Source organism: Exophiala aquamarina, assembly GCF_000709125.1.
Source record: "Exophiala aquamarina CBS 119918 chromosome Unknown aczIA-supercont1.19, whole genome shotgun sequence".
In the NCBI taxonomy this organism is placed as follows: Eukaryota; Fungi; Ascomycota; class Eurotiomycetes; order Chaetothyriales; family Herpotrichiellaceae; genus Exophiala; species Exophiala aquamarina.
Genome location: NW_013550569.1, coordinates 285,627 through 296,543, shown reverse-complemented (window position 1 = coordinate 296,543; position 10,917 = coordinate 285,627). Strand labels below are relative to the sequence as shown.

Sequence of the window (10,917 nt, the reverse complement as noted above, 5' to 3'; positions counted from 1 at the left end):
GGCATCGACAACATCACCCGAGAGTTCACGTGGAAAGTGAGGTTTGTGAAGTGGACATTGCAAGAATTTCAATCTGGGTTGAAAGCCAGACCACCATAGCAGCCAATATTGTTAAATTATCCAACAAAGGTACCCCCGGACCCTGTGAACTTTTACCACTCTCGGAACAGGATTAATTATAGATGAAAGACGTCACACTCTCGGTAGACAAGCCTTGTGAGAAGCTTAAATCAGCACCGGCTGTTGATGAGGGTGTGGGCCGCCCCTGAAGAGCTGCTGTTGATCTCATCTTCCACCTGAGAATCCGAGACGTGTGGCGCGCCTCTATTCGTATTTGGTACTGCTGCTGGAAAGAAGCCCACCTTCAACCTGACAGATCCGTCGAACCAGCCGGGGTTTGAGAATTGTGTGTGGCTCACCAAGCCGATGCAAAAGCCAACTTCGAGTATCAACGAGCGGTCTATGCTGAAAGAAAAAAACTCGATCCCAGTGTTGTGGTCAGCAGATACCAACTCAATTTCATTGACTTGCGGTGCCCAGTGCGCTGCCGCTTGGCCTGATTTCCCCAGCTGTACTTCTTTGCTGTTCATGCTGTCAATGCATATCCAACGTCAGGAGACCGTATCCCGGGCCTGGGCTCCCACGATTTGGTAAAGAGGGGTCGTTGGTTAGCGTGGCGAAGCGAGCATCCACCCGAGTGGAAGCTCATCTTTGCATCAAAGTCTATACGAGCTTCCAGGTGTCAAGCTCGTCACTAATTTCTTCAAGCTTTTTAGCCACTGGGCGAGAGTCTGTATGGGGATCGTATGCTCAGGCACATTTGACCCTTATGTCAACCTGTGTCTCTCAGCCGTGTTCTGCGTTGCCAAAACGGACCGCCCGTCCTTGACATCGTGGCGCCTCTTCCAACAAATGATGGTGTCCATGCCATATGCAGGAGCCAGTATTTTGACTTCCCTCTTCTGCTTTACTATGCCCACTTGACCACAGGGGCTGCGCTCGATAGCGGTCGAACATGGCGCAGAGCAAATCAACCCAGGATCTCAATGCATTCAAAATCACTTTATTGCCCACGCGGCTATCAACCTGCCTCCCACTATTCTTCTCCGGCCAGTACGTCTGATTATTTTAACTTACCTTGAAAGGGTTTTTCTTACTCCAGTCTCTCATTACGTTGTCTGGGTAGGCAACTGAAAAACCCACCCGCCATTCATTTCCCTCTGGCCGCCCCTACGAGCTCCTGTCGAAATAGTACTGTTAGAATCTCATCAACACTGATATGAAGTTTTCGAATACCACGGGGCTGTTGGCCCTTGGCCTCGCGAGGCACGCTGCCGCTGATGCACCAGCAGACGGTGGTGTTTATACTGTGACTGGTGGTGCCAATGCTTTCCCGGCTGTCCCAACAAGCACAATCACTGTTACCGCCACGACCACCGTTACAAACGTCAGCACGACTACCGTCACTGCCACAACCACCAAGACTGAGACCTTGACCAAGGAGGCGACCACAGTTTACCGGTCAACTGTCTATGTAGCACCTAGCTTCTGTTCATCCACCGTGGTAAATGTGGATAGCCAAGGCCAACCGTGGCCACCTTCAGGATCAGCACCTGCTGCCGCCACTGGAACTGCTCCAGCAGCGAGTTGGCTGCCAGTTGCCTCAGTTGATCCTGCGCAGTCTACCGGTGTGCCGCCAGCCTCGCCAGCAGGCACTACCACTACTTTTAAGGTTGATTGGGTCGATACAGCAACTGCTTCAGGATCCAAGACCACTGTCACTGGAGCTGTTGACCCTTCGATGCCAGAAGACGGCAGCTGGCTTGACTGGGCCAATGATGTGACCACGATTGGTCAGGATGGAGATGTGTGGAGATGGACCGTGGACGTCCCAACTGCCACTTTCACCGGCGCTGCTCCAACATACAGTGGCGCATGGCCAGGCGACAATGGCGGCGACAAAGGCGATGGCGGCGATGATGGATCTGGCGGCGACTCACTTCCAGAGCCGGGCTCTTCCGCATCTAATGTCACCAAGCCATACCTCCCTTTGCCAGAAGGATCCTGCAATACCGCGGCCGATCGAAGCAAGTGGTGCGGTGGTCAGTCGATCAAGACTGATATCACCACTGCTGGCTATAAGACCGGCAATACCTGCTCATATGACTTCACCATCACCAATACTACCATGGATTACGATGGAAGTGGTGCCAAGCTAGCATTGGCTATCAACGGCCAGGTCCCCGGGCCTGTGATCGAATGCAACTGGGGTGATATCCTTCAAGTCACTGTCCATAACAAGATGCAAGACAACTCCACAACTATTCACTGGCACGGTTCGTATCCATATCTCCCCAGCTGATAGGATGGCCCACTAACTGAATTCTAGGGATTACCCAAAAGGGAACCAACGACCAAGATGGTGTGCCCGGTATTACTGAGTGTGCCATTGCACCTGGTAGCTCCCGTACCTATACCATGTTCCTCGAGCAGCACGGTACTGGTTGGTATCACTCTCACGCCATTGCCCAATACGGAGATGGTATCCGGGGCCCCATGATCATTCATGGACCTGCTACTGCCAACTATGACTATGACATGGGTACTGTCATGATTGATGATACCTTCCCAGTCACCGCCCAGCAACAAAACGACCGTATTGCACACTTCGGACCTTCTGGGTACGTACTTGCGAGGAGTTCGATAGCCTTATGCTACAAGCCACTTAGTTCCCAAGCCTTACAATCTAACCGTCCACTACCTTTACTCATGCAAAACATCGCTAATCGCTTTTCTTCTAGAACCGTCAACTACTTGCTTAACGGCCACAACACTCTGCCTGACGGATCTGCTGGCCAACACACGTTGTGGTCTGTCAAGCCTGGCAAGAAACATCTCTTCCGCATCATCAACTCTGCCTCTCAAAACATGTACTCGGTTCACTTCGATAACCACAAGATGACTGTCATCTCTGCCGACTACGTTGCCATCAACCCATACACTACCGAATGGCTCAACGTTGGAATTGGTCAACGATATACCGTCATCGTGGAAATGGACCAAGCAGTTGGTGGATACTTCTTGCGTGCCGTTACACAGACCGGATGCCCCAGTGGATGCCAGAACACCGGCTTGGGCAATGCCAACGGTATCTTCCTTTACGAGGGTGCCCAACCATATTTGCCTACCTCAACTGCCGGTGGCAAGACTGTTGCCGACTTCAACTTCTGCTTGGACGAGCCCCTTGCATCATTGGTACCATATGTTGCCAAGGGCGCTGGCGCGGTCGAGCAATTCTCTGCCACAGCTTCTACACTCCCTGCTGGAAACGTCGCTCAAGTCGCGACTAGCGATGACGGAAGCGTTTTCCGCTGGTTCTTGAACAATGGCGCCATCAACGTCAACTATACTCAACCAACTCTGCAGACACTCGCTCAGGGTGGCAACAACTCTTTGATCTCCAACCCCATTGTCCTCAACAACGCTGGCTCATGGTATTACTTCATCATCCAGAACCAGTTCTTCGCCTCTCACCCCATGCATGTTCACGGTCACGACATGAGCGTTCTGGGTCAAGGCACTGTCAGCTGGACTCCTTCTTTGACCAACACCTTGAACTTCGCCAACCCTATGCGTCGTGACACGGCCATGTTGACCGGCTCTGCTGGCCCAGGTGCTCCTCCCGGATACACGGTCATCGGTTTCGAGACCGACAACCCAGGTGCCTGGTTGATGCATTGCCACATTGTCTGGCACGTTGATGGTGGTCTTGCCCTCCAATGGATTGAAAGACCCAAGGATATCCCAGCTTATGCGAACGGCCAAGACTTCAAGAACGAGTGCACTTCCCTCAACACCTGGCAAAATGCCGGCCCTGACCGTATCCACACTTCTGGTGAATCCGGCTTGAAGCGTCGCTCCTTTGAGGACGTTGTTCGCCGCAATGTTGGCGATGGCTTCAAGCACAGGCATCTCCGCAAGTAAACTCTCAAGTATGCTTTCCTGAGTATCGCTGCTCGAGCTTTTCAAAGCTATGAATCTTTTCCTTAATTGGCACGCAGCACATAATTGTCAATCTGAGAAATATTAGGCCTGTAATTGGCGTTTGGATGGTGAGCCACGGGTATGTCAAACCATGCTCTGTCGATGAAAAGAGGATCACCTCATGAGTGTTATTATTCTTGATATTTCAGAGCCTCTGTCTCTAGAATCAGTAATCTGTTGCAGTTCCTTGTGGTACACTTTGTCAGGGGAGTCTATATATTAGTATCTTCTTCTAATTGTCTTCTCTCATTCTGAACCCATTACTTCCATTGTTAACTCGTTTTCGCCGTGAGTGGAGATGTTCTTGGCCTGTGTTTGTCCGACTGGTGGACAGGGACCATCCACAACTTCCCCGTGGTGCGAACTGCCGTCTCGACCATCAGGTGCAAGATGATTCAAGGCCGCGTAACTCGTGATGATGTGAGCCACATCGCGACCAGCAAACAAACAGCTGGCCGCAATGACTTCTTTATATCCGAACCCTCAGCTGAGCGCTCATTGCGACCGTGCCCGTAACATGCTCAACTCATATCCACAAGATCCCATGAGCAAGATACCAGCTCCAGGGAGAATGCTCTATCCAGAGCGTCACTCGCAGCATCGTGTGGACGAGAACATTATTGGATTCTAGCCCGTTCCAGGAGATCATAGCCTTATGTTGTCTCCATACACGTGAGTGGCCGGTCAGCAATGTGTAGATTGCACTCTTACTAGAAGTACATTCTGCGCAGAGAAGGCAAGTCATGCTCCGTGCACTAAACTAGCCAGTAGCAGCAGATCCAGTGTAAGGTACTCCGCACTCACGTCAAACCATGTGGTGAGCCGGGGAGTCCCCGTATCCCTCAAGTTGCAGACTACCCTTTACCACGTACGCGAAACCTAGGGTCCCAAGGATCTTTATGTCGCCTCAGCTCATCACTGTCAAAAACTCAATTGGTCATCTCCCTTCGAGAAAGAGTGGCGACGTAGGTCTCCGCGGGCTGGCTGCAACAACCTCTCCATGTAGCTGTCCATGTGGCTCTCAAAAAGGCATGTATGTCATGGCCAAGGATAGAGCATTCCTCTGCTCTCATTTCGGTCTCTGCCATGCTAGGGCTTCAGCCCCGCAAGGGTACCCAGATGACACGGTATCTCGCGGGCTCGATGAGACTCTTCAACTAGTAAATGTCAGTCTGGAACTCTGCCCCCTCGAACGCGCAATTGCACAACTTAACGCCTCCGCTTTGGCAAGAATGGCCCACATCGCCTCTGGGCCAATACCAGGACAAGCGAAGGACATTAATGCTAAGCTGAAAGACTTCAGCCGTGCGTTTGTGTCGCAAGGGGATCTGCTGGGGAGGGACTTCCATAAACATGTTCTCTTTGCACTGGGGATTGAGTCGCTATATGGGGCTGCCATATGGCCCGGAATTTCCGACGTAGTTGCCTTTGGAAACCTCACCTTGGCCCAGGAATGGTGGATCAAAATCTGCGAATGCAGTTGAAATCACTGCAAGCATTTTGAGGTCGTACGGGTAGATGTGATTAACACCTCGCGTAACTTAAGTTTGGTCTCGGATGCCCATCCGGAATCTCAAGTAGCGGACCCAGTGAACATGAAAAAGCGACCAGGTCATTGTATCGAGCCTACTCATAAAAACTAGCCTAGTAAGTGAAAGGTAATGAAGGTGGATTCTTCCAAAGAAAATAAAGGGCGAAAGCCCGGTCACATGTAATGTAGTTGCACCAGGCTTGGCACCAACGACCATCCACACAACATAATTACTTTCATTCACCCAAAATACCACTTCATGATTGAACCCAAACAATCAGAATCATTCAGACGTCAAAGAGGGTCATCAGTAGTTCCGTGAGAACAGCCAAAAATGGCCAAAAAAAACGGGCTGAACTGGGAATTGAACCCAGGACCTCTTACATTTCAGAAACCACGCCCAAAGCAAGAATTCTACCTCTGAACTATTCAGCCGTGCAAACAAGACATTTTGTGGCAAGAAAGGTAGCTTAAAAACTTATCATGCTGCCAGCGTTAACGGCACGTGACCCTGACGGCTAAACCTCCCACTTTCATGAGAACGGGCAAGTTGCGGCGAAAATCTTTGAAATAATTTCAAGCCATAGAACTCTTTGGAGGGCCTGTTGTGCACTTCAGTCACAACACCAGCAGCGAACGATGAGAGGTCTCAGGGATCAGGCCAAGAGATTGGAATACAAGAAATCAAAAGGTAGAAATTGTTGCGGCATGCTATCATAGTACTCAGGCACTAACCTGCCACAGATTACGATCCCGAGGACGACGCTGCAACCCACTCCGACGACGATGAAGAATACTCTGACGGCGAGGGAGAAGCCAACAGTGGTGCTGGACGAGAGCATTACGAAAGTGTGGGACAGAGCAAGCTACGGAAATCTGATGAGCCAGCGTTAGGCGCAATATATGAAGGCGTCGCAGTCAGTCGCAAAGCCTTAGAAGAGCAGGACGACCGTGACGCGGAGGAAGATCCCTTCGCGCCTGTTGACGACGATGAAGACGACGACGATCCGTTTGGGGTTAAAGATGAAGATATAAGCGACTCAGACGACGCCTCAGGTCTCAATGGCCCCATAGATGGCGGCGCAGAGATTGATGAAGACGACGAAATTGACAGCGACGAAGCCCTGGGCGAAAGCGATGTTGAACGGTTTAAGAATTTTACGTTTCGAGGCAGCAAAATCAATAGCAGAGGCTCTGTGGAAGAAGATGAATCTGGAAGCCAAGAATCCGAAGAGGAGGATGACCTCTCCGACGATCAATCATCCGAACAGTCGGAGGGCTTGGATTCAGATGTTGATATGGACGACGATGACGAACTATCAGAGTCAGAGCCAGAATCTCCAGCCTCGTCATCCGCCTCCTCACCGCTTCCAAGCAAGCCCAAATCAAGCCGAGACCTGGCCCGCGCAGAGCTGCGCAAAGCCGCAACCTCAACCTCATCTACCGCAGCGCTGGCGTCCGCCCTCTCCGCCAGCGCCAGCGCCGACGTCAAAAAGGGGCAGGCCGTGAAGCAGCAACAGAAGACGTTTGACAGACTGCTAGATGCGAGGATAAAGCTGCAAAAGGGCCTGACTGTGGCGAGCGAGCTGGACAACACCACCCTCGTCGCGGAACAAGACGTCCAAGCCGCCGCGCAGCAGGCTGAAGAAGCAGCGCTCGCACTCTGGTCCACGATCGATTCGATCCGCTGCGCATTCATGGGCGCGCACAACGCGTCGTCCCACCGCACGAAGAGCGACGGCCAGGAAGAGCTGAAGCGTAAGCGACCTCTGGCACCCACGCGTGATACGTCGACTTCGGAACTGTGGAATCACACGACCGCGCTAGACTTGAGCACGAATGCAGTGCACCGCGCAACGCTCGACAAATGGAACGCCAAAACACAGCCCATCATCGACGCCTCTGCAGCCCGCTCCAAACTCCTTCCGGGTTCCTCATCACATACCCACTCGTCACGCCTCACCTCCGTCCTCGACACATACCTCGCCAGCAGCAGCGCCACCCTCATCCAGTCCTCCACCCCCAGTGACCACAATGCACTCTACGACGACATGCCATTCTACCAATCGCTCCTCCGGGACCTCATCACGTCACGCAACGCCGCGACCGGCACCGACAACTCGGACACCATCTACCTCCCGCCGAAACTGCACACCTCGGGCTCGCGCGCGAAGAAGGTCGACACTAAGGCGTCCAAGGGCCGCAAGGTGCGGTACAACGTGCACGAGAAGCTGCAGGATTTCATGGCCGTAGAGGACCGGGGCACGTGGGAGGATGCGGCGCGGACCGAGTTCTTTGCCAGTTTGTTTGGCAACCGAGGGGCCTTGGATGAGGTAGACGACGATGATGAAGAGGATGGAGGTGACGGTGATGGGGATGCTGGAAAGGAAGAGGTGGCTTTGAGGTTGTTTAGGAATTGAATCTGTGGACCATCATGCTCGATTAGGAACTGGCTGGGTTGGATGGACTGAACGTAGCCCAACTGACGACAAATGACTGTCATTTTCTAGTGATAATGCATTCTCATTTTCTATCTGCCACAAGCTCAATGAGCCTACGAATGAGCCAGTGGATAAAGATACACATGACAGTATGACAGTGCTCATCAGCAATGGGTTTGCCTTCGATTTCTTGTTCTGGCACAGACGGGAGCTGTGTGCTTACTTCCTTCTCGTGTAGCCTGGGATCTGGTATGGCGTTGGAGTGAACCAGTCGGGCAACATTCCTTCCTCACGCTGTCGGTGGATGTAAGCCGCTGTGACATGCCCGTTCTGTGTGAAATTTGACTGCGTGTCGTTGTCAAACCCGGGTATTGGATCATACTTTTTTTGCAAGGGAGGAGGATTGGGCGATGAAGGGATCGAGATAGATTGCTGTGAGGATGGGATTGGTGAATCGTGAGCCGTTTGATTTGCAGCTTGATGAATGAGTTTCGAACTCTCTTCGTTGTTACCTATATTGACTTCTTTTGGCATGCCATTGGTGTTCTGCTGTAGTGCATCGGCAGTCCTTTTGGCTGGTGGCGTTCTTTCAATTTGGATATCGCTAGACGGGTTATGGTCTTGTCGCGACGCGGTAGATGGTGGATCTAAGTCAAGGTCATCAGCTCCATCACTGCCAAACACTTCATCCAATCCAAGATCAATAGTCGGTTGCGATTGTGTTGTGCTCAGATATTGCGGTAGTTGACTCATAGATACTTGAAAGGAACTAGAGTCCTTGATGGTGATCTTATCATTTTTCTCGTCATCAGAACTATCAGGAAGTGGCCGTGAAACCGATGACATGGTCAGGAAGCCTTGAGTAGCATCTTGAGTAGACATTTGCGAAGGATGCGGCATTGAAGCAGGATTGACAGACTTTTGAGTAATCGTCTTTGTTGATGGGATCGATGGAGATGATGACATTGGCTGGACATCATTGAGAGGTACCTGAGTTGTCGACACATGAGTTCCGGCCTGATGTATTAAAGAAAGCTTAGGCAACTGGAATTCATCTGCATCATGGGGAAGGTTCGCTTGTGTCCATTGCTGCTTTGTTGCAGAATGTGAGACCAGTTGAGGTAAAGGCAACGGAGTTCGATTCTCATCAATAGACTGTTGTGGGGTTCTCTTCGGGGACAAATGGTTGTTCACAGTTCGTATCGAAGGGAACACTGATACCTTCTTGCTTTGGCCCCAAGCTTTCCCCTGCTTTCGTCGCTGCTGCTGTTTCATTGGCGTCGTGGGCGACAGCCTCGCCGGAGAGACTAGGTCTTCTTCTTCTGAGTCTTCCACGAGTAATAGCTCTCGGTCGGTAGCCACACCAAGGAGACTCTCTGGATGAAGCAGAATCGAATCTGAGAGTCCGTCGGCCAAGCCGGCCATTTCTGTTTGGTTGGGTGCAGGTGCAAAGTCATGAACGGTCTTTCCATCGGGGGGGGGTTGTTGAGGACGCATGGCATTCTCGACCAGGTCAATGTCGTCTCTATCGAGGGCTTGGCGGCGCCTGACAACGTCAGCCACGTCTGGAAGGGAGTCTTGGGGCGAGATCAGAGGATGCTTTGAGGCCACATTATCAGCTTGACTCGATGCCGGTATTTCAGGCCCCTCCAACCCATCTCTGGTTGTTGGGGCGGGCTGCCCAACTGACAAAATGGGACTTTCTTTCTGTTGCTGCGAAGAAGACGACGGGATGGACCAGATATTCCTCTGAGAATCTTCAATCCGTGGGACCCGCTGAGCTTCGCGCCGTTTTGGCAGCTTGAGAACAACATGCTTTTTCGCAGCCGATGGAGAGGGTGAGGATTGTCGTTGTCGCTGCTTCTTGGAAGATTGCTTTGTTGGACTATCCTGCAAGGAATTGATAGATCGTTCGGCAAGAGGTGTTCGCCTCTCAGATTTAAATATCGGCGACTCATATCGGACTCGTTTCAGCGTGCTAGGAGGTAGGCTCTCCGGCGACTGGCTTGATAGAATGATTGCGCGGCTCTTGGTCGGAGTTCGGAGATGACGCATTGGGAATTTGGAAGACAAGACATCTGCCTGGACCGCCCCATCTTCTTCAGTGAGTGAGTCTTTGATCTCAAGCTGTAGCTTCAATGGTTCATTCGCCGCCGGTGCAACTTCATGCGACGGGTCTATCAATGCCTCATTGAAGTACTCGAAGCTTTGGGTCGGATCCGAAAAGACAACCTGCTTCGACGCCAGTCGACTCGACGTCCTTCTTCCACTTGATAAAGCATCCTTTTCCATATTTTTGATAGTACGGTTTTTCGTGCTTGGCCTGTGCTCTTGACTTTCTGCGTTTTTCTTCACCAGTGGCTGTTGCTTAACACTAATGGTAGTCTTCCGTTGCCGAGCCTTCCTTGGGCTGCTGTACGCGCCGTCCAGTTGTGGAGGAGGCATGTCATCTCTATCAGGGCTATTAACGTGTGGTAGAAGATGATCGTCTATTTCCTCCCGATTGGGGGATAATGGGTCAAAAAAGGCCATCTGCGTCAAGGTCGAGTCCCGCTTTATCATTCGTCTGCTTGGGTTTGTCCGAGGGAGGGTCTGCGGTCGACTTGATTCTTCAGGTAGCAGTTCATCGTTGGAGAGTTGGTTTGAGGGAGGTGTCATCCACTGTGCCTGCGTTAAAGTCTTTTGGCTTTTGGTCCGAGAGTCGCTCAGGCGCGATCGTTTTCGAGGCGCTGACATTGCCTTGTCAGACTTCCTCTTGGTGCGGGTGATCGTCCATGAGGTATTGGACATCACGCCTCTGAGCAGGTAATTGGCTTGTCCGATAGAGACAGAGGCAGTGAAGTATGTGTAGTGGATATTACAGCTTCAATTTGTTCTTACATCAGATACAGAGTAATCGGT

General features: G+C 51.6%; 4 protein-coding genes across 4 annotated transcripts; 3 read left to right on the top strand and 1 right to left on the bottom strand.

The window, feature by feature from the left end:
* Positions 1 to 1,279: 1,279 nt before the first annotated feature.
* Positions 1,280 to 3,984, top strand: A1O9_11787 (uncharacterized protein; the record flags this gene model as incomplete). The annotated part of the gene is made up of 5 exons (XM_013399296.1): positions 1,280 to 1,420; positions 1,484 to 1,928; positions 1,965 to 2,336; positions 2,390 to 2,681; positions 2,802 to 3,984. 5 exons carry the CDS (start codon positions 1,280 to 1,282, stop codon positions 3,982 to 3,984), a joined length of 2,433 nt encoding a protein of 810 aa, XP_013254750.1.
* Positions 3,985 to 5,084: 1,100 nt separating this feature from the next.
* A1O9_11786 (uncharacterized protein) lies at positions 5,085 to 5,528 on the top strand (the record flags this gene model as incomplete). The annotated part of the gene is made up of 1 exon (XM_013399295.1): positions 5,085 to 5,528. The coding sequence occupies one exon, from the start codon at positions 5,085 to 5,087 to the stop codon at positions 5,526 to 5,528; it is 444 nt and encodes a 147-aa protein (XP_013254749.1).
* A 686-nt stretch (positions 5,529 to 6,214) lies between these two features.
* A1O9_11784 (uncharacterized protein) lies at positions 6,215 to 7,995 on the top strand (the record flags this gene model as incomplete). The annotated part of the gene is made up of 2 exons (XM_013399294.1): positions 6,215 to 6,266; positions 6,320 to 7,995. 2 exons carry the CDS (start codon positions 6,215 to 6,217, stop codon positions 7,993 to 7,995), a joined length of 1,728 nt encoding a protein of 575 aa, XP_013254748.1.
* Positions 7,996 to 8,634: 639 nt separating this feature from the next.
* Positions 8,635 to 10,806, bottom strand: A1O9_11783 (uncharacterized protein; the record flags this gene model as incomplete). The annotated part of the gene is made up of 1 exon (XM_013399293.1): positions 8,635 to 10,806. A coding segment is annotated over one exon (2,172 nt), but the record flags the coding sequence as incomplete, so codon positions are not given.
* Between the last annotated feature and the right edge of the window lie 111 nt (positions 10,807 to 10,917).